General features: G+C 44.3%; 1 protein-coding gene across 1 annotated transcript in view; it reads right to left on the reverse strand.

The window, feature by feature from the left end:
• The window catches only part of XPR1 (xenotropic and polytropic retrovirus receptor 1), a 116,287-nt gene that overhangs the window by 36,644 nt on the left and 55,530 nt on the right, over window positions 1–24,113 (reverse strand). Inside the window, exon 3 of the mRNA XM_063343198.1 lies at window positions 3,455–3,556. Within this exon, the coding sequence (XP_063199268.1) occupies window positions 3,455–3,556 (102 nt within the window). The remainder of the gene's footprint in view (window positions 1–3,454; window positions 3,557–24,113) is intronic.

A 24,113-nucleotide genomic window follows, 5' to 3' on the forward strand; every position in this document is an offset into this window, starting at 1 on the left:
CAGCAGTAGCTCAAGCGGATCCTGATGATGCTGATTTAAAATACGACAAACGTCACCTCTAGAAGATCCCAAACACAAACCAAAACTGGCCACAAATAAAACTTTAGCACTTGAATAGGCATTTGTCTGCTGGAACGATCTGAAAATTTTACTGCCATTCTTTCTGCTTTCAATTGAGTATACATTTTCTTGTGCGCAGTCCAAATAATCACAAACTGTTTATCAAATCAGATTTAGTTCATGGCAGTTTTCCTTCCTACCAAGCTGGGATAATGGTCTGGGGAAATTAAGGTTGTGTTTGATGAGAGCCGACAACCCGAGCACGCAGTGAAAGGCAAAGGCATTCCCCAGCAGGCATTCCAACCCCAAGCGCTCTGGGGATCTAGGGAGGAGCTGGGGTCTGGGATCAGCCCATCCCAGAGAACAGGGTTGTCCATGCTGTGGCAATCCCTGGCAATGCTCACTGAGGATCCCTCAGCGCAGGGCAAGACAAGGAGGAAACGAAGCGGAGATCAACAGAAAGCTTAGCTTTTTTGAAAATGGGCAATATTTATTGTCGTAAAGACAAGCGTGTAATAAGCCGTATAATAAGCCTATAATAAATAGGATGTACCAGGTCATAATCCAAGCCAACGAATGCCTGGAGTCACAATAGGGTCCAACGTGACACATTTCTGACATGATAAAGAGGAACCACCGATAGAACATTCCTCGATGTAGCTTAACGTTAATAACTCTAATAAAGGGTTTCCGTACTATTAAAGTCACATCGCTCTTCTGCAAATAAAAGACTTATTTTAATCTTATCGCAAGAGATTTTCAAATTACACGTATTCTCTCCTGTAACTTTTTGAATTGACAGCAAGTTGAAAAAAAAAAGAAAAAAAACCACAAAAAACCCTGCCCTGTATTATTAATGCCATTTTAAACAATGCTGGAATGGGTGTGTATATGTGGGTGCACGTGTGCTAAGCAGGTCCTCATTAGGGAAAATTATAATCTGTATTGTACGTCTGAATTGACAGAACTTCCTCCACAGAGTCTAGCTTGTCGTACCCAGGAGCTCTTAGCTGATATAAGTAGAAAAGTAAGACAAGTTTCTGAGCATAAAAGCCTTTACCTCAGATCTGGGATAGAAACAGAAGATCTCACCGGGAAACAAAACTGAGAATATAACCCCATGCACCAGGACAGGTTGGGGGTGACCTGCTGGAGAGCAGCTCTGTGGAAAGAGACCTGGGAGTCCTGGGGGACAACAGGATGACCATGAGCCAGCAATGTGCCCTTGTGGCCAAGAAGGCCAAGGGCATCCTGGGCTGCATCAAGAAGAATGTGGCCAGCAGGTGGAGGGAGGTCATCCTCCCCCTCTGCTCTGCTCTGCCCTGGTGAGGCTGCATCTGGAGTGCTGTGTCCAGTTCTGGGCTCCCCGGTTCGAGAAGGACAGGGAACTGCTGGAGAGGGGACAGCAAAGGGCTACCAAGATGCTGAGGGGACTGGAACACCTCTCTTATGAAGAAAGGCTGAGGGATCTGGGTCTCTTCAGTCTGGAAAAAAAGACGGCTGAGGGGGGACCTTATCCATGTTTATCAATACTGAAAGGGTGGGTGTCAGGAGGATGGGGCCAGGCTCTTTTCAGTGGTGCCTGGGGACAGGACAAGAGGCAATGGGCACAAACTCGACCATAGGAAGTTCCATCTCAACGTGAGGAGGAACTTCTTTCCTTTGAGGGTGGCAGAGCCCTGGCACAGGCTGCCCAGAGAGGTGGTGGAGTCTCCGTCTCTGGAGACATTCCAAACCCGCCTGGACGCGTTCCTGTGCCACCTGCTCTGGGTGACCCTGCTCTGGCAGGGGACTGGACTAGATGAGCTCCAGAGGTCCCTTCCGGCCCTATGATTCTATGAATTCAACTTTGCTTTTGTCGCCAGATTAAAATCAGAAATAGAAAAAACTACCACATTGTCTTGCAAAAGCCTGTTTATAGCATCAAGTTAATAAATCAACACGTTAAGAGAAAGTGCAGCAGAAGTCGATGCATCATTGTATCCACATTTAAACACTTTTCCAGTTGAAAACCCATTTTAAACCTTACCAAAAGAGGCCGAAAACCAGCTGAAATGTAATGGTGGGCGGAACTGGAGCGCACACACTATTACTAAGCCTTTTGTAGCAATATGACAGGGTGAATTTCTGATTATCCCATTCTGAAGTTTATTTTCAAAACACAGGGTAGGAAAGCAAACTGTCTCAGGGAAAACAACAAACAATAGCACTTTGAAATATGATCCCTAGGAATCCCTACTCTTACCACCTTTACATTTTTACTCAATTTACTACGCAGGATTTTATACACAGCCAATGACAAATTGCTACTGGCTGATCCAATCCAGAAAGTTGCAAGAGTTTTAATTAAGAGTTAAGCATTTAAAAAGTTGCTGGACACATCGAGATGGTGAAGTTACCATACACAGGCATGTCCACAATAGCTATTCCTGCACACGCTCAGGGAACACCAGCAAGGGAGCTTTGCGTGCCGAAAACACTCACGGTGGACTGTCACCATGGATAAGCCGAGAAACTGTGCCCTATATGTAAGCAGCCACTTCAGTTTAAGGGCATCTTAGAATCATAGAATTGCCCAGGTTGGAAGGCACCTTTCAAGATCATCTAGTCCAACCATCAGCCTAACCCTGCCAAAAACCATCAGTAAACCATATCTCTAAGCACTACGTCTGCCCATCTTTTAAATACCTCCAGGGATGGCGCCTCAACCGCTTCCCCGGGCAGCCTGTTCCAATGCTTAATAACCCTTTCAGGGTAAACATTTTTCCAAATATCCAGTCTGAGCCTCCCCTGGCACAGCTTGAAGCCATTTCCTCTTGTCCTATCACCTGTTACTTGGGAGAAGAGACTGACCCCCACCTCTCTACAACCTCCTTTCGGGTAGTTGTAGAGAGCTATAAGGTCTCCCCTCAGCCTCCTTTTCTCCAGGCTGAACACCCCCAGCTCCCTCAGCTGCTCCTCACCAGACTTGTGCTCCAGACCCCCCACCAGCTCCGTAGCCCTTCTCTGGACCCGCTCCAGCACCTCAATGTCTTTCCTGTGGTGAGGGGCCCAAAACTGGACACAGCACTCAAGGTGGGGCCTCACCAGTGCCGAGTACAGGGGGACGGTCGCTTCCCTAGTCCTACGCACCACAGTGTTCATCTTCGTAAAGTTCAACAGGATGCTATTGCAAAGCAATTAAATCACCTGCCCTTCATTCTCCCTCCATTCAAATACCACAGTTTAGCTCCACATCTGTGATTAAACCAGAGCAGTTTCCCATATAAACCTGCCCTATCATTACCTGATGGTAGACCTGCATGACCGCTGTGGTTAGTCTGAAAGTTTGGGCACTTCAGACTCTTTTTGTGTTGCTGTATTTTCCACAAATACACACAAATAAGCACCTTACCTGAATAGAAAATGTTGATTTTGGCAAGTTCTTTCTCACAGGTCTGGAAGAACTTCTCTTCAAACGTGGCAAAACACCTTTTCACTGTGTCCTCATCTGTGTCTATAAAATAGAAAAAAAAAAAAAATTGTAACAGAAGAACATAGGAACAATTTTTATGTGGCTGCCATTTCTTTAGAGTAAATCCGCCTTCTTTGTCGTGCAGAGAAAGAAGAACAATCAAGTCCAAAGGGCTCCGAGGCAACACATAATTTGGCTGTACAAGGAATTGTGCCAAGACAGAGAGGGAAGACCACACAAAAGCAGAACTGCACCTTGACCAATGTTCCCATCATCTTTTCTGATCCCTCCAGTGCTACTGTGGATCCCTCCAGTGCTTCATTTCCACTTCCTAACCCAGCTTGTGCGACTGTGCCTGTAGGGCCATCCTGGGATCAAGACTGTTCTTTATACCTACAGGAATTTTTTGAAAGGCATCTCACCTACCATCACAGAGTCACCCACCCTAAAGCTGCACACCAGCGGAAAGGGAAGACCGTGCCTCAATCCCCACCTGCCCACTCTGCTGCCTCCAGCACCCTGAAGCCGCCTCTTGGCTGCCATGTCAACCCAGCACAAGGCCACACTCCTCCCTCCCACATCACACCCTTCTGCAATGATGCGGAGAGCCAGCTCAGGCAAAGATGTTCCAACCAAAAACAAAAGTAGATTAAGTAGCAGCATAACCACCCTCAACACGCTACCATCGCTCTATGTCAGGGTTAAATTCGTACATTTATCCACCCAGAAGCTGTTCTGCTCTCCAGTCTTGGGCACCGGCAAGTTCTTCAATACAAACTTTAGGGAGACCGAAAGTCTTTAACAAAGATTGGGGTTCATCAGTGCTGCATGTTCATGCTGTGTCCTTTCCAGCTTGACCCTTATTTCCCCCAGAGGTTCTCCAGCACTCCCACCATTGCAGCATGCTTGCACTGGGACTGGTATACAGGTTCTCCCTACCACAGGCACCAGTATTGAAGAACAAAGCTGGATGTGAAAAATATTCATCCCAGATTAGGAAACAATTGTATTTAGAAGTACCACGCTTTTAACTGAAGGCTTCATATGACCTTCCAGGAGGACTCACTGGCTTCAGCCACCATTCCCACCTTCTCATCCCTATAATCCTTTAAATACAAATGTAGGACCACAGCAAACTAAAATCTGCACGGCGAGTAAATGGGAAACTGCGGGGAAACTACCTTCTTCCTCCCTGGCAAATAAAATCTCTCTGTCATAAGCAAAGTTTAAAGGAAGAGGCCTAAATTACAGCAGTCGTCATCAGATCCACACTTCGCCCCCGCTGCTCTGGGACTATTTAATTCTCTTGGAACAACTAAGTAAATTCTGTAATTCAAGTCAAAATCTGTAATTAAAGCAGCAATACAGTCACAAAGTGGAATAAGGAATATAAGAGATATAGCGCATCATCTCCAGAAATGCAGAACTTCAAAGAAAGAATGAATTTTCTAATAATTACGGAATTAGTTTTATGAGTAAAATTTAAAGACTCCACACTGTAATTACAAATTTTAGCATTCTCAAATCACCTGTCCCAAATGCCCCTAATGCTGAAATAAAGCAGACTTCTCATAACCCCCAAAGTTACAGTTTCTGACTTCTCATGCAGTCTTACAGATTAAAAACGGTTAGTATTACTACAAAGAGGAAAACCTGAAATTTTATTACAGCCTTGATAAGGTCAAGAAATAGATTTTAAAATACACGTTATTAAATTCAGATGACGAGCGCCTACAGAGAAGTTTCCCTCACTGGCAGATAAATACTCTGGACCGTCATAACAAAAAACCCTTTTTCTTTTAGCATTAATTTCCAGCTAAAAACAACCACAAAGTAGTATTAATAGATATTAAATGTAAACTTTTAACATTTAGAATTTCCTGATGTTTGTGGCCCTGATATCAAATACCATAAATCTACAGACACTATATTAATGTTTTAGGGGGGTCATATAGAAAGAGCAACTGAAACGAAACAAGCCTGAAGGGGCAACACTGGAAGAAGTTTGTCTTCTTTTGGAGTTTGAGGATGCTTTAAAGAGTAAAACAGAGAAAAAAACCTCAGTCCTGCCCAAATGATTGGTGTTTACAACTCCACCATCCATGGGCTTGTAGAAAAGAATTTGAAAGGGCTCCAAAGGCTGTTCCAAATTCGCAAGTTTTGGCTCTCAGGGTCCCTTTGTTATCTGACAGTTATACTTGCAGATCAGCGGCTACTCCCAAGGATGAGGGCTCCCTCCCTTGTGCAAACAAACCCCAAAATGACAGGGCTCCAACTCTTCGTTGCTGAAGAAAAGCCGCAGCAGCCCCGAGGTGTCCTTACGCCCCTCCTCGAGGTCACCGGCCTGAGGCAGACTTAGAATCACAGAATGGTTTGGGTTGGAAGGGACATTAAAGATAACCCAGTTCCAATCCCCCTGCCATGGGGGACACCTCCCACTAGACCAGGCTGCTCATAAGCCCCATCCAGCCTGGCTTTGGACACCTCCAAGGCAACCTGTGCCAGACTTGGCAGAACCACACACGCTGCTCAGCTTAGTGCCTTGACACAGATCCCTCTTTGCAGGCAGCCTAAAGCACCAGAAGAACAGAAAATAACTGTGTTTTGGGGCTGGTAATTTCTAACAGCGGAGTCACAGGAGTTGCGACATCCCACCGCCGAGGCCCTACCAGCAAGGCCAATCTGAACTTGCCCGCAAGAGCCCTAAGCCTTGAGCCAACAGCCACTAGCACGGGAGGGCAAAACACAAACAGGCGGGTGAAGCAACAGAAATTACTATGCAACACTTAATATGCAGAGCTTTTATTCACTAGCTGCCCAAAGCTTTTCAAGAGACAGTAATCAGGCAGTATCAAAACAGAGCTGGCCCTTAAGATGCCCTGGTTTGGGGTAAAACAGAGCCAATCTTCTGTTTTGTAATTTTACTTTTTAGCTGGGCCTCTTCTCGCTGACCAAACTCTGAAATTAACAGCACGTTGTTCAGAAACTGTTCACTCCTGGACTGGTGAGGCCTGATTATACCAAGGAATGGTACGCAGAGAGGCTCTTCCTTATACTTATTGCTGCAACAGCCAAGGCCCGCTAACTTCGTTATTTGCCCCGTTAGAGGGTCGGAAGCGGAAAAGCACAGAGGGGTCCCACCTGCAGGGAGGAGCGGACGGGACAGGTGACCCAAAGCCGACCAACAGGGTATTCCATCCCATCTGCATCACGCTCAGTATAAAAGCTGAAGGATCAAAAGGTCAGTTTTCTTTCTCCAATGGCCGACGTCCGAGGAGGACCCTGTCTGTTCATCTGCCTTTGATCCCGATCCGAGCATTCCTGACTCCAGATCTGGAGTCCTGCTCCTGTCCATCACTGACTCCAGTCTGGGTCTTTCCCTGTGCCTGCTGGTGACGCGATCCTCATGCTGGGAGCTGGATACGGTTTTGTATATATTGTATATTTTTTATTATTATTATTATGATTTTATTATTATTTATTATTCCATTATTTATTACTACTTTCATTAAAGTAGTTTAGTTCTTTTTCTAAACTCGTAAATCTCCTTAGCTCTTCTTCTCCTCTCTTTGGAGAGGGAGGGGGCGGAGGGCCATCTGTCATTCTGATTGGCCAATCCAGCCAAAACCACGACATAAGGAAAGACCAATTCTTCAGCCCAAAGAGTTTACACATCTTTAGCAGAAGAGCTTACCTACAGATGCTTTCTGACATGGGGAAATCATCCTTTCCTGCCTTTAAAAATAAGTCATGTAGAAATAAAAGCAGAGAGGCTCACTGCTTTCCTGCTTCAGAAACACCAAACCACTTCTGCCATCGCTTGCTTCTAGGTTTCAGTAAGTTCGCAAAGCAAAAGTAAAACCAAGTGAGTTTTTAAACTTCAGTCACTGGAACTATCCAAGAACAAAAAAAAAAAAAAAAAATCTCATGGGGAAGTGATATACTTTTTGTCCTTGAAGTCAAGCATGAGTATTTCAACACAATCAAAATATCCCCTTTTAAGATAACAAACAGCTCAGCAAAGCAACCTAGTGTTAAACTAATATAATCAATGCCAAATAAATTCATTAAATATCTTGTTTTGTACATTACTGACCACTTCAGGAAATTATAAATAAGTGTGTTAAACTGTTTGACTACATATGAAGTTTAGAAGAGGAAAATGGGCTTTAAAACAGAAACCAACCATTACTGGAAGACCTTCCAAAAACCTTGAGATTAGGAATTCAGGTCTCTATTTCAAGCTCAAAACATTGCTGATGCAGAGGAAAGCAAGTTCTATACAAACTATTTAAAAAACCTTCTCCAAATGTCAAACACCTTCTTAACAAAAAGTATTTTGCAGACCATGGTGGATGCCAGCTTCAAAAAAAAAAAAAAATCAGGATTCTCGGTGAAGAAAAGGTTTCCCTTTGGTCCCGTTCCCACTGCAGCTCAGTCATTTAGCTGCAATAATAGACAAGCGCTGCCAAGGCTATCGCCTTTACTTATTTATTTCCCTCCCAAGGCTAGGACAGGACAACGTTTTTGCCATGAGAAAAATCACGGTGCCAGAAACCGGCCTTGAGTTCAGAAGCTCCACGACAACAGAAGCTGTTTTTAAAAGGCATCCAGCTCCTGCTGCCAAGAAGGGCCAGTGGTAACCTTCCTTTTGTTCTTTTTCTATAGCCCTAATATTCCATTTACCCAGAGCTCTACGGAGTTGCCATGAACAAGGTTGCCAAGAAGATAGTCCCATCAATATTCCAGCTTCCCGACCTCATCTTCCTATGCAATTGCCTGACAATGATTAAAAAAAAAAAAACCAAACAAAAAAAACCCAACACCACAGTAAACCTGAAAAGTTCGTGCTTTTTATTCGCAAAGCCAAGCGGTAAACCAGCAGCAATGTGGACGTACTCCCCTCTCGCCACACTTCCTGGGTTTGCAGAGAGTTCAGACACTGGCACACCTAAAACAGGACCCTAAAGTTGAAAAATTAACATGCAAGTTACATTCCTGAGCTGTCCCGAGCACTCGTTTCTCAGCGCATCTGTCAACTGTTCATTTAATTTCTCATTTTCTGCAGCTGAAGGATATAAACAAATGATCCGCAGCCCGGGCAGCTCTGCTTACTCACTTCCATGCAAGAAAACACGCAGTAAGAGTTCTCTTTGTTAGAGCAGTGCCCTCGAAAAGTCATCATTAAAAAAAAATAAAAGAAAAAAATCCTTTCGTCTTTATCATGCTGAATTTTAAGGGGCATTTAATTAAAAAAAGATTAATTAGCTTTGTTATGAGATCAGCACAGGTGTAGTTCTCTGAGTCACCTTCTGTTTGCCACAAAACAGTTTTTATCTGAGTAAGTTCATCTCAACACTTCAGCTAGGGAGGAGGCAGTTTTGTTTATCAGGAGGACTCTGCCATCTATTCGGTTAAAAAAAATAATAAAATAAATCAAACTCAACATTGGCATTAAACACACCAAATCACACTGAGCAGGCGATCACAAGTTTTACGTCAGAACCATTTTGAATACCTTAAACTTTTAACGTTTTCTACACCCTGTCCTTGACCTCTTGCTAACTAAAAGCCCCAGAACACAGGGCTCAAATAGGTCTGCAACTACACATCTGCGCTCTGAAAAATCAACAAGATTTAAAAGACGGTTTTCTTGTTCCCAGGTCTATGAAGACAGTCGCTTATACTTCTAGGCTCAATGGCACATTAGGGGAAAGACAAAGAAAAAAACACCACTGGTACCACCACTCTCAAAATTCTAAAGAAGTGGGTCACTATAATCAAAACACGCGTCTGCCTCCAAACCCCCCCCATCAGCTTCATCCATTTCTTCAACCATCACCATTTTCTAACACCCTTAACAGTACTCCAGCACCAGGACTGTACAGTTTCCCAACCTTTTACACAGTACAGTGAAAAATTTTACAGCTCAAAAACAAAACCGCGTAGTTCATAAACGCAAGGCCGAAGATTGCCCTTACACCTCTTAGTGCGTCTTCCTCCTGTTTATTGGGGTGTTTTTCCAAAGGGAAGGTTCTTCCGCAAGGCAACTCCCTTCCTCACACCAGAAAGCTGCACCTGGGTCAGCTGCAAATTGGATCACTTGCTGAAAGCTTCCAATAAATTAGTGATTCACCATGCATTTTCATGTCCAATCTTGTGGCAAATCAAATTCTATATGAGACAGCTTTTTAAGTACTTAAAGTATAGATATAGAAATGTCTTCCTAGGAGATGTTCTTGCTATAGGAAGAGGAAGGAAGCCAACATGGCTTGCAAGGATGACTGCAAGTATGCAAGGATGATCAGAGGGCTGGAGCACCTCTCCTATGAGGACAGACAGAGAGTTGGGGTTGTTCAGTCTGGTGAAGAGAAGGCTCCAGGGAGACCTTATAGTGGCCTACCAGTATCTTAAGGGGGCCTACAAGAAAGCTGGTGAGGGACTTTTTAGGATGTCAGGTAATGGTAGGACTAAAGGGAATGGATTAAAACTAGACACGGGTCAATTCAGACTGGACGTTAGGAAGAAGTTCTTCACCATGAGGGTGGTGAGGCACTGGAACAGGTTGCCCAGAGAGATGGTGGAAGCCCCATCCCTGGAGGTGTCCAAGGCCAGGTGGATGGGGCTTTGAGCAGCCTGGTCTGGTGGGAGGTGTCGCTGCCCAGGGCAGAGGGTTAGAACTGGGTGATCTTTAAGGTCCCTTCCAACACGAACCATTCTATGATTCCATGATTCTAAGTAAGGAACATTTGCATTCGTGTTATTCCATCTTAACTTCTGAGTTGCAGATTGTACATACACATGTAATGGTGTGCATCTCTATTGGAATTTATTCCATTAACCAAAAAGTGGACTTCAAATTAAAATACTATAAAAGCAGCAAGAAAGAAGCTTCATGCACCAGTTAATATTTAAAAATTTAAAAATAAAAAAATTAAAAAAAGAAAAATACCTACTTTTCTAAACCATCACGGATGAGCTGGCCAGTTCTCCACTTAATGAATGTTTTAGCCCAAATTAGATTTGGTTATTAAATTATTTCGCTAAATCTAGTAATAAAAAATGACCGCTCAGGTAGCAAATGAGGTTGGCATTGCCTGCACACGCAGCGTTTATGTGTGGGCAGGGGAAGGAAGGGAGAAGAACTGCTGCAGGTCACCAACACAAGTTCTCTCAGGTTTTGGTTCACCATGTTGTTGTTTTTAACAATTAACCCAGAACGAATAGAACCTATTTCAAAATACCTTCAGAAGTTGTGATTTTCAGGTTGGTAAAAATTCTGCTTCCTTTTTTTTTTAGATTGTATCACTGAAATCTTACAAGGAAGCCAGCCAGATTCTTGTAGAGGGTTTATTTAGCTGGAAAGAACAATCTCCACAACATGCCTACGAGCTAGATATCCAACCAAGCGTCTACTATAAATCATTTATATTTTTACTTTGTAAACATAGATTCTAAAGCAATGGCAGAGTCCTAGTATGAACTTCCGGTGCAGAAAAAACAGGCAATGGAGTAGCCAGATGTGAGAAGACAGCTGTTGCTCAGCTGGCCAGCTACGAGCTTTGTAGCTCAAAGACCATCAGGTTTTGCGGTCTACAAGGTAGCTGCACAGCTGTTCTACAGGTTCACCTCTTTAAACAACTACCTGGCACCCATAAGAAGTTATTTTTCAAACAAAGGTGGCGGCAATAGTCTTTTGTCAGCTGTTAGAGGGAAATCACTAAGGCGAGCGTGTGGTGATGCCGTCAGTGGAATCTACCGGTACAAGGGCAGCTACGCACACATTACTGGGACAACAGCTCTGCAAAGCCATCTGTGCAACGATGCTTCAAAGCTGACCTTTTTCAAATTCTCTTATTTCAGAGGAAAAACATTCTAACCCTTCAGCAGATGTGTAAAAAGCATGGTTAGTTTAACCCTGCGTGCCCAGAAGAGGATCTAAATGACCACTTTCCAAGTAGCTGCGGTGGGGGAGGCAAGAGGGGTGCAAAAAACCCAACTGGGTTGGCACAGCTTTGGAGAAAAGATGACCCCAAGGCTCTGTAAGCTTACGTCCCAGCTGTCCCCGGTTTTGCTGTTATAATTGACCATTATTAGATTGTTGTCTGAATTTGCAAGTTACCAGCACTGTCTCAAGCTTTGGGATTCTACCTCCATTCTATTCTCTGTCCTCATACGTGATTGTGACGCTTCAACACTTTTTACAATGCTTCACTTCTTTACCATTACAAAAATCAAGGTTCCCAGTAGAATAACAAAACCTATGGCTACGTGGAACCTCAGATTTGAAGAACAGCTAGGCACAAAAAAAAATAATAAAATAAAGAGAAGCAGCACAAATGCCTAATAATATTTCAATACCTACCATAAAAATATTGTTAATATAGCATGACAGACCTGGATGACAGGAGACATTATAGAGTGACAGGACTCTTAATACCTGCCTTCCCTGGGTTAAGAACAACCTTTAAATCCTTACTCTTTTCAAGAAGGAAAGTAGAGACTATTTTTTTGCAAAAGTTTTCCAATAAGTTAGATCGTAAATACCGTCACACACTTAAGGGTCAAGAAAAGATGGTCAATGGGAGCTAAGACTCCAGATGAAATTTCACATTGACCATTACACATCCAGACTCCGAGACGAAGAATGGGGAGTTACTCAGTCTGTGCACACTAGAACCTGTCCGAACATAATGGTCATGTATGCTCAGTTTAGACAAGAAGCCAGCGATGCAAGGGGAGATACCGCAGTTCCGTGGACTTACCAGGATAACAGCCCTGGGACGACCCCTGGTTACACAACGCACCTGCATGTTCCTCAAGCTGCGGATCTGCTGCCTTGAGTTCCGGCTTTCATTTAAACGAGACGAGACAGCAGCAATTATGGTTGCACAAAACAACCATGTCACGGTTTACACATCTGAGGTTAAGTAATGCAGAGATACTCTAGCCTCTTACGGTCATGGATCTGAACTAGCCCGCACACCTCTGACAGATGCCACACGAGACAAGAATTCAGCACTGCCAGCCATTCCTTCTGCAAAGAGAGATGCTCTTTAGTCTTTAAACTGAGCAATGTTGCATCCAAGGTGATAGTTTTTCCGCCTCCTCGACGACAGGGCCACCAAACAAAAAAGTTAGCAGTATCTCTTCATGCTTTTAAGATCCACTGAACAGACCTCAAGTAAATAGGCACAGCTGTACCTAACATAGCCTGAAAAACCTTCCTTCTGCTAATTAACATGGATGGAACTTAACCCAAATAGACAAAAGTAGTCACAAAAGCACACACCAGCAGGGCAAACCCAGACCAGAAGCACTGATTTAAAATCAGCTGCCCAGAGTTCAAATTGAAGTTTTTCCTTTCATTCACCTACCCCACGTTTCCCTTCAGCCTAGAGAAACTCAACGAATTCAGCAAATCCTCTGCTGGTACCAGTACAAGTGCTAGAGCTCCTGACCTTTTAAACAAATACATATGTAGGCTCCAGGAAAGGAAGGGGAAGATCACCCCCAGTTGTACAGATTTGGGTCTTTGGGCCAGCCCCCAAATCAGCAATGGAGAAATGACCATGGGAACTGGAAACTCAGCAGCAAAGGGCAATGAAAGCGAACTCAAACGCACCAGTGCTCAATACAGTAGAGATCCCTCACCCTAAAAACTCACAAATACTCTTTTTGTGCCCCACCTCCTGAATGAAGGTCGTACTTCATGGCATGGAAAGAGAAATAAGAGGAAACTTTCCAATCTTTTTTAATGTGCGCTCATATTTATCAAGAAAGACATAGGTTCAATCTTGCGAATATTTTAATCAAGAAAAAAAACTTTCTGTCAGGAGGCTTCATACTAAAATTACTGTTTATGCTATTTTACTCAGCCTCCAGTTTTAATAGTCTTATTTCCAGAATTTCACTAAGGAGTAACAATTACCTTCTCATTAAAACAGCACAAAAACTTTCAGAACATCTGACATAACCAAAAACACAGGAGGGGAATTAAAACAAAACTCAGCGATTACAGCCAGTTAAAGGAATGGTGATAAAGTGCATTTCTAAAGTCTTGCATTATTAGATAAAGTTTTTTCCTTCCCATGAAAAATCACATGTAGATGGAGTGATGGGGAATTTCGGCTGCAGTTCGGGCTGCCCTTTATGCCCTAGCTCAGACACGCACCTGATGCCCCGTCCCTTTGCTCTGGTACTGCTGCTCATCCGAGCCTACGGTGAACCGGTTCAGGAAGTTAATCTGGTATTTAGAGAACTACTCAGCATTAGATCTGAAAAGCATTAAAAGCCTAATTGATCGATAAATGAGTTCCTTGTGGTTTAGTCCCCTGAAACAGCTCTTCGCAGGTAGGGAGGAGGCAGTGAGAAGGAGAAAACCCCTCTGGCAGCAGCTACCCGTTAGACTGATTTAATTGGAATATCAAATCACCCCTCTTCAACTCACGTCGATCTTGTGATGAGAGATGACTAAAAGCGTTCCCCCACAGCTCAACTGACAAGGAGCTGTTGGTAAAGCCAACACAACTCACTGGAGTTAAAACCACATGCCCATACCCTTGATACGAACGCAGCCAACGTCTCGATTATTAGTTAAACAGATTGAACATGTTCAAGCTTTGGTCTTTTTCTCAACACCACCTAACCTCCTGCCAACGCTCCTGCCAACGGGGGCCTCTAGTCTTCCCTTCTTCTCAAACTCTGTAACGATGCATTTAGGGGGAAAAGCCTTCCCCACCTTGGATACAAACTGTCTGGGGTTCAACATATTCCAGCGCAACTGGTGTTAAAACATCTTTGAGATATTTTGGTATACTTTTAACTATTTTGACTAGGATTAAAAATAGTTACTTTAGCATAAAAAGGTGAAATACTTAAAAGAAGAAGTTGGAAATAATAAGAATTCACTGCGACGTGGCGTTACACAAGCAGCTGCAGCAATACTTTGCTACGTAAGCTGTACCGGGACCTTTGAAACAAGCAATGCCTCGATCAAAGTACTCTTGAGCACAACGGCTGCTCACCGCCTCTTCCATGTGTCCCCTTACAGGGATGTCTTCTGCTGGGTCCGATGAGCCTTCCCAAGACGCCTGTGCTCACAGGTCTTACCTGTACCAAAGACGCTCTGCACATGACTGGCTATGTCATGGGTCCAAGTTTCCATACATTCTCTTGTGGACGTTCTCCTTTCACCCCAGCCCACGCAGTGCAGGTGACATTCAATATGACAGTGATGTACAAACTAGGAAGAAAGCCTTCTCTCCAGAAAAGAACTGAAAAGGTGGGACAAGGTTCATACACACATGCCACGACAGACTTAACCTGTCACCCGCTCATCTCAAGAACAAGATAAATGCAGGCAGAATCATCTTGAAGTGTAATTTAAGTCTTGTTTTTTCAGTGCTTTCTTCTGCGCTTACTTTCTTTCTCCCTCCCTCCGCCAAATATCGGTTTCTACCATGTGTATACATATTTTTTTATTATTCTTCTTTTTTAATTGCTGGCAAAAATCAGGTTGTGCATGAGCAAGTCCTACAAGGAAAGTGCTAATTTATGCTGAAGTAAGAGGCCCGGAAACTTCCAACCTTTTCACAGTGATAAAGCCATCACCGCAAACGCAGCCTGACAAGCAGATCCCCTTCACTGCACCACCAGCCAGCCCACCCTCACCACGCTCGCCTGAATTGAGATGCACATAACCTAAGGAGTTCTGCTCTTCATCGGGATTCGCAGGTGGTCACCAGCGGGATACAAACTCCAGGAGCTTTAGGAAACACCATCTTTCAGCATTAAGACCATGCCTGGTTCAGGCTCCTTGTATGCGTGCTCCAAGAGCGTTCCAACAGCCAAGAAAGGCTGCCGGCCTACGGAACCACTTTAATATATACCAGCTGCTCCTGTACAACTGTGCAATCAGCCAACAATGTGCTGGAAAAGGTTATTCTCAACCCTCCTCAGTTGGACCCTGTCAGACAGATGAGAACACAGCAGCGGGAATAGGAACGAGGGGCTAAGATAAGAGCTAAAACAAGCAGCAAGGCACAACAGGGAGAAAGGTAAGTTAAGTTCTGACTAAAGAGGTGGTATTAAGAGGGCATCAAAATATTTCTTTCAAAGAGCCAAGCTATTTAAACCCAGAGTTATTTCATCCTGCTGCAGATAATTCAGTACGTACATTGGCAAACCAGCGTCAGCGCCGTTTTGAACAGGGGAATTTCCACACTAGGCAGTGGGCAGGTACCTCTTCTCTGCACTACCCAAGCAAACATCATCCACATTCCTCATTCTCCTCCATTGTGGCACATGGAGGTGGTAACCTCAGAGCCAGAGCCACCTCAAAGCTTACAGGACAAGGAGCAATGGTTTGAAACTAGAGCAGGGCAGGTTTAGATGAGACATTAGGAAGAAGTTCTTTACACTGAGGGTGGTGAGACACTGGCCCAGGTTGCCCAGAGGGGTAGTGGAGGCCCCATCCCTGGAGACATTCAAGGCCAGGCTGGATGAGGCTCTGAGCAACCTGATCTAGTTGAAGATGTCCCTGCTCACTGCAGGGGGGTTGGACTAGATGCCCTTTAGAGGTCCCTTCCAACCCGACACATGATTCTATGATTCTATTTTGCTCAGTCACCGGCATCTGTTCTCTGCCTTGTGCAGCACCACAGAAATTGCCATTTCACATTTAGCCGTCGCTCCATCATACAAAGCGTCCCACTTTGGTAGTATTGGACAGAGCACTTAACTACCTGCTATGACTTTGGACACTACAGGAATAAGCTCAAAAAACCAAGCTTTGCCGTCCAGGCCCAGTTATTTGTTTCCATTGCTGCTTGTGAGAATCTGGAGGTGGAGGTACTACCTCCTCCCGCAGGCTGCCAGCAGCAATACTGAAAGTCTTTAGGGAAATGGTGTAATTAGGAGCATTATAACTTTTGAAGAATACAGGCGGTAGCAGAGCGTGCGTTCTGATCCTAACGCTCCTGGGACAGGACACCATTTAGACGGGGAAAGCCTGTCCCTGCGCCGCACACCGGCGTGTCCCAGGAGGGCCCTGCTTGGTTGTGTTTGTCTGGGGGGAGGCAGAGAAGGGAATTACAGCTAATTGAAAACATTTTGCATAATTGGAGCTGATAAGAGACTTACACCCATCACTCCAGGAAACTATTTGCATCCTTACAACAATTACAGCACATATAAAATTCAGGAGTTTAGCAAAGAAATAGAAACACTAATACTGGCGGTAAAAAACAGGTGAATAAATGGATCACCAACATCAAAGAAACACTAATGCTACTTTTAAAGCTCTCTTCAACACAAGAGAGTATATTTGTTGGGGATATTGGGGTGGGGGGGGGAAGGCAGGGAAATGACAAAAGGAAGATTAACAAAACTGTGTCTTGGGAAAGACTTCAATTAATATTAAGAGCAACCAGAAAGACAAAACAAATGATGCAGAACCAACTACAAGCTGCCCATATGGAGGACGGTGAACGCACAGTACAAAGACAAGTCTACTTTAAACACGCTATCAATGGCTTAATTTCCCCCCAGGGAGTGAACTCAACTCAAATTCATTTTTCCCTTTTTATTTCACCGGCTATTAAGAGCAAACAGTTAGGAAGAAGATAATAAGCAAGCAATTATCAGATCAAGAAAAACATGTTTTCTGAGGCATCTCGGAGAAACGACACGGGGCTTGAGAGTGGCTCCGTGCAAGGTTTTACCGGGGGACCTTTCGAGTCAGACCACGTTCAGCTCTTTCTGACTTCCCGGGAAGGAGGAAACATGACAGCTTTTTAATCTCATCAGCGTTCACATCAGTGTCTTCCTAAACATTTTGCACCATTTAAAACAACATTTTTCTTTTTAAACGATACGCGCCTGGTTCCAACACGAGTAAATGAGCGTTAAGGTAGCTGCTTATCTACTCGAAGTGGTGATTCTTCTGTTTTAATTCTTACTTTATTCTAGTGACAGCTGTTGCAAGATCCTCACAGCATTACAAAGCCTACCCAAGGTTATATCCCTCCTGGCTCACACGTGAGCGCAGCCACCCAGCTGAGTCCCACCCTGCTACTCATTAAAAAAAAAAAAAATAAATCTGTATTAAAGCATGCCCGGAGACAATGCAGTAAATTCAAGATAAGCAGAAGTTCTCCAGTGCAGGTCCCCACAAGTTTGGATTTGTTTTCTTTCCAAACCACTTTCACATAGCATCCCTTGCCTTCCCTTATTCTCAATCCGGCACTTAAAAGGGCTTGTTTAAATCCAATTCGAGTAAAAGCCGCGTTCCTCAGACGCCACTTTGCAAGGGGAAGCTTTGCTATGATTTAAGCACATGGAAGGAATAAGCTATAGTTCAGACGCCCTCCCTTCAAGGGGAGAGAAGATGGTCTTTCAAAGGGGTTGATTTGAAAGTCTACGGCTCACTTCAACTCCTCAACAAAGCTCCTGTGTTCAAGGGGTAATTTTAGTTTAAGATTAAAATGCACCAGAGACCAGGACTCCACTTGTTTGTTTGTCTGTCTTCCAAGCTAATCTCCTTCTTTTTGCCCAGCACAAGTCCCCAGCCAGAAACCACAAGGGCTGGGTATCTCCTCTTGGAGCATCCCTGCCAGACTGGAACTGGAATCCTTTTGAAAGGGATTTTTAGACCCCAAATGAGAAGAAAGATTTAGAGGCATGTGATTCCCCCCCTACATTTCCCCCGGGTTCAACGCACAGCGCTGCTGGCACTTGGTAAATAAAAAGGCAAAAGGAGCCATTCAGTAATTTCTATTGCTTACAGAACAAAACCTGGTGGGAAGGGAACACACAAATTGCAGAAGTGACTGCCAAGAGAGAGGTTTTGCATCCAAACACAAACTCTAAGTATGCTGAGGGTAAAAAAAACGAATGGCCCAACTTCCTAAGTCACTTCTTATTTACATTTCAAAGAATGCATTGCAGAGCCACTGCAATTAATTCTATTTTACCCCTATTCGTGACAGTGGCAAAAAGCCTGAATTCTAAGTCTCAGTTGCAGTACCAGCTGTGCAAATGGACAGAACAACAATATTTTCAATAAACTTGAATAAATCATTTATAGCTGTCTTCCCAAAGAAACCTGCCATACCTTCAAGTTAGCGCCCTCCCCCAGTGATAGAAGGCAGATGCGCATTAAACCATTCTGCAACAGAGGTTATAAACCAGCTGACGTAGACAAGTTAGAGCACAGAAATTCAGGATTAGGGTGACCAACCTCATCTTTACTCTGTAGTATCCCACGCAACACGAAACAATTAAGTTAGAACCGTTTTAGCGTGTCACTGTTCCAGATCAAAAGCTGGATTCGCTTTTAAAGACGCTGGGAGAGGGGAGAGTTATAAATCCATTCCAGGTATCAGGGACCCATTTCCCTCTCCATCTTACATTTGCCGACCTCTAAACATACGCGCATCACCTTAACCCACCAGCACTTTCTCTATTAAGAGTAAATGAAATTAAATGTGCTTTGGTGTGAAAAAAACCTGCCAGTCCTTTGCCTGCCCCAGCAACTTTGCCAAGCAACAGCGAACAAGATACTGCCCGCTTTGAAGCGATGGTTGACCTGAAACCTTGTTCCTGGCAAAACCTGTTAAATAAAGGCCTCTCCTTATTTAAAGTACAGGCGAGACAAACGGAAGAGAGACACGAGCACTCCAAACAGCAGTAGCAGCAAGAAGGAGGAACTCAGGGCTTTGTCCCCTCCAAGTTTTTAAAGCTTTTGCGGCGCTGCAGGAGATTTGGACCCAACGATGCCCGTTGAAGCCACACCGCCCACAGGGCACTCTCCTTCTAACGACTGCAAAACCCAAAAACATTCTTCTCGCTCCCCTAACCGTGCTTTTATAGCTTTGTGGTCGTGTCCTCACTGCAAAATTTTAACGCAACAGATGACCGTAGCGTCCAGAAACACTGCTCATGTAGCCGGCATGCTGCTAATCAACAGCCGGAGCAGATGGAATGCAAATCTCTCAGCGAGGGGAGACCAGGAGGCTGTCACCATCCTGCTCCGAAAACATAAATGAGCTATTATCAATTAGGAGCTAAATTCAGGCAGGATTTTGGTGGAAGGCAACACTTCAAGGTGTTTACAGGGAAATCAATCTGCTCCGTTTAAAAAAAAAAAAAAAAAAACAAACCACCATGTACTGCAAGGTTACTCTGCGCTCTTCTATCCGTCAGCAACGCATCAGCACAAGTTGCTGTTGTCCTGATTTTGTTTCCTGCAAGGATTTTAATTTAAGCTTTAGGCAAATTAAGCCATTAACTACAAATAAAGCGAGGATGGCCTTAAAGGTAAGACAATTTTCTTCTCACCAGAAGAGAAGTATTTTTTTGGCAAATACTTTGGAGGATGGAATCAGTTCCTCTTCAATAGGAGAACACGGGGGGATTGCAAAAAGCATCACCCAAAAGTCACGTGGAAATGAAGTTTTGCTACAGCCACGCTGGCCTATACCAGCAAGCCACCAGGAACCAACTTTAATAGGTTTGGGTGTTTCTTTTAAGCATATTCACGCACGAGGAGCATTGAAGCTGCCCCAGTTCATTCATTCAATTGATTCACCAACTGTTCTGAAACATGAATAAATATGTAAGTGGCTACTCTACTCTAATTAGCGACATTCAGTGACTCTAACCAGAGAGCCTAGACCTCCAGCCCCTGCATTTAGCTCTCAGCGCGTCTCCCTTGGGAACTGAATAGCAATCAGGTACGTCGTGCAGGGATGGTTGCTTTTTTCCACCTTCCTATTTAGGTGGAAAATAAAGGGGGTGGGGCAGGGAGATAGGCTGGAAAAAAGAATTAAATCTTTAAACCCTGGCAAATGGTCTAGACATGCTTAAAGAACTGCTTTAAGAAAAACAAACAAAAAAAAGATTAGAAAGTAGGGAGAAGGAATAAAGGAAAAAAACTGACTGCAATCGCGGAAAAAAATGAAGCAGATGATGCGTTTCCTATGTGATAGCTTAAACAAGTCCCAAGGCACACCCAAGTCCATCAAACACCAGATTTACATAAAATCATTAATTCATTACAGTCGTGAAAGAAAAGAGGGGTGGGTTAGGAGGGACAGGCTGGAACGAGCGAAGCAAAGATTTAAGCCAGGGACCCAATCCATTCACACAGAGCTTCCTGAAGGAGAGATACACACAGCTAACTTCAGAAAAAAAAAAAATAAAAAAAATATATATATACATATCTCAGTCTGGAAAACCTTAGAGTTTGCCAACACTAAAACACCACGGCTTCGAATACACAGCAAAAGGTACACGATAGTAACACCACTTGTACGTCCACACTCTGCGGCAGTACAAAGGGAAGCTGCTGACGTTGCACTTCTTCCTACCCCTGACAAGAGCTATTTGCTTCTGGTTTGGTTTCCATCCCACCCCCTGCCCCCAAATTAGAAACACGGCCTCTATTCCTGCTAAACCTGCCTGAGGACGCCAGGTCTCAGCCACCTCTTTTGACCCGACGGAGCCAACTCCGTTTTTCATAAAGCTTCTTGCTGTACCCTGAAATAATGGCAACTTAACCAAAAAGTAATCCAAAAGATTAAAGTCGTGTCCATCCCCCCCCACCATCCTGCAAACTCGCACGTAACGTATGAATTAATTTTCAGGTTTCTTTGCTGTTTTAGCGCTTGATTCACAGGCACGCCCTGAAACTGCAGTTCTGCAGCCATCGATCTGCCTGAGGAGACGGCGTTATCACGGCAATCCCACAGCACGACACAACTGCTCTCACAGACGGTTGCACTATTTTTGAAGTGGAACGTGGATGTATTTTCCTCTCTTTTGCCAAACAAGCACGCGAAACGTGCCACATGGCAGGTAGCATGCAGATGACAAAACAGTCAGAATTCAGCAGAAATACAAGATGGGGTCGCCAGAAGGATGCCGACGACTCTTGGATCAAAAAATATACTAATACCTGCTGCAACAAAAGCTTTGCTCTGCAGGGCTGGTAACTTCCACAATTGTAATCTCAAATTCCGTAGAAGAGAAATGCATTTAAGACCAAAGGAGTGTCCTGGGTCTTGGATGCAAACTTACCCAAGTATCTGTTGATGTGTCTGTCTTAACCTCTCAGATGCAGAAAGAAGTCACCACAAATTTTGAGATTACGACAAGAGGAACTGCTGACACAAAGGGAACAGCCTGCACCAGAGGCAAAGACAGCGTGTTTTCTGTAATGGACAGACTCACATGGCATGCACAGTTCATTTTGGGGAAGAGGTCCGACTTTGGAGCTTACCTAACAAGCACTTGCAGGCTCTCACATCCACCTAACACTGGACACAGCAGAAGCGAGTCCAAAAAAATCCCCTCTGGGATGAAATCCAAGTCTTCATACAGACAGGGGGTTTAAATAACATTTCAAACTTGTAGCCAGAACCGAGCTGAGCATTTGCTACAGTCACCCTACCATCTGAAAGGTCCAGTTGGTGTGAATAAACTCAGCAGCCACAAAGCAAAGATAATCACAAGACCTGTAGGTTTTGTATGGCGTGACCGCAAGAGAACACATGAAGACAAGGTATCAAAGGCAGCGAAGACGAAAGGTACACAATAAAATGTAAATACATACAAAGGGAACTGTAATAATTAATTAGGAAAAAAATATCTATACTTCCTTTTCTAAGGGCTGCATGGGAACCTGTCCTCAAATCAAGATGAGCCAAGTATGATGCAGCCGACCACATCCTGGGCTGCATGAAAAGAACCATGGCCAGCAGGTCGAGGGAGGTGATTCTGCCCCTCTGCTCCGCTCTGGTGAGACCCCACCTGCAGTACTGCGTCCAGCTCTGGAGCCCTCAGCACAAGAAGGACATGGACCTGTTGGAACGGGGCCAGCAGAAGGCCACAAAGATGATCCAAGGGCTGGAGCGCCTCTGCTGTGAGGACAGGCTGAGAGAGTTGGGGGGGCTCAGCCTGGAGAAGAGAAGGCTCAGAGGAGACCTTAGAGCCCCTTCCAGTACCTAAAGGGGGCTACAGGAAGGACAGGGAGGGACTCTGGATCAGGGAGTGTAATGACAGGACGAGGGGTAACGGTTTCAAACTGAAGGAGGGGAGATTTAGATTGGCTATCAGGAAGAAATTCTTTCCTGTGAGGGTGGTGAGGCACTGGAACAGGTTGCCCAGGGAGGTTGTGGCTGCCCCATCCCTGGAGGTGTTCAAGGCCAGGCTGGATGGGGCTTTGAGCAGCCTGGTCTGGTGGGAGGTGTCCCTGCCCAGGGCAGGGGGGTTGGAATTAGATGATCTTTAAGGTCCCTTCCACCCCGAACCATTCTGTGATTCTGTGATTCTGTCTGCTGGCAGCGTTTGTGCAGCCATGGAGCGCGGAGCTCAGCTGACAGCATCGATTACACAGGATTGTTTTGAGGGCCAGGAGAACACCCACAAGGCACAAAACACAACTACACACAGGCAGCCTCTATGCAAAAAGTCACTGATCATTAAATCAATCTTGCTTTTTAAGAACAAGCTTGAAAAGACCAATCTGAGCGGCGGCGGCTGCTGCACTAATGGATATATTTGCTTTTGTGTTTGTTGTACAAGAGCAAATGTAGGAAATTTATAGCAAGTGACATTTTATGAGAGAGAATTTTTGCAGCTAACTTTAACGAATCATTTTAATTTCAAAATGCAAAAGCAAACATAAAAATTTACTAATGCATGACCGAGCATGCCTTATTAGCATGTTGTTTAATACCACTTAAGAAATTATCCTGAGTTGTTCTTGGGATACCCACAGACTATGTATCTCTCCTCATGAGCCGCTCCATTCGCACTGAAAGACAGAAAATAAACTCTTTCCCTGCAAGTGGAGCATAAACACACGCCACCTCTCCAAGAAAGATTTAACAGCAACAGGCCGTGTGCATGTATTTCAAATATTCACAACATAAGGTTGCAAGGAGGCGAGTTTGACAAGAATTAAACCATGTCCCATGGAGGTGATGGTGCATTAAGGCGAGCTTTACACTTTTAGGAATGCTGCCAATACGGAAAAAAAGGCTTGTAACATTGTAAAAAAGAGATTTTATCATTTCAAATAATTACTTCTTATTTTGAGTGGTAAAACGTTTGCCAAAACAAGCGTTTCTTACGAACCGTAGCCTACTGCCCTGGATTCCTCTCTGGACGTCGCAATTATTTTATTATAGGAAAATAGTTACGTCATTCTCAGAGCCTGAAACAGTAACGCTGTCAAAAGACATATGCTGATAGCTAATCCCCTGCCATCAACTACGAAATCTGACTTCCTTTAACAAGTCTTTAACAAAGTCGCAACGAAACAACTTCTTTTATCACCGCGGTGTTCATTATGGAGACAGCGGTGGGCTGCCACCAACACCACTAAAATACAGAAAAGCTGGGAGCAGCTGCACGTGGAAGCGTTTGTGTCTGTTTTTCTTTGCTGCTATCCGCAACCCTACAGAGGTAACCACAGAGCTCACAAATTCCCATCACCTGTTTCATCAGAGGGCGGGAAAACAGCAAGCGGAGCCGAGGCAAGCACTGAAACGTCTCGGGAACTGTAAAACTGAAGCCCACCGCAGGCTCTACC

This window comes from Chroicocephalus ridibundus, chromosome 8, assembly GCF_963924245.1.
Source record: "Chroicocephalus ridibundus chromosome 8, bChrRid1.1, whole genome shotgun sequence".
Classification (NCBI taxonomy): domain Eukaryota; kingdom Metazoa; phylum Chordata; class Aves; order Charadriiformes; family Laridae; genus Chroicocephalus; species Chroicocephalus ridibundus.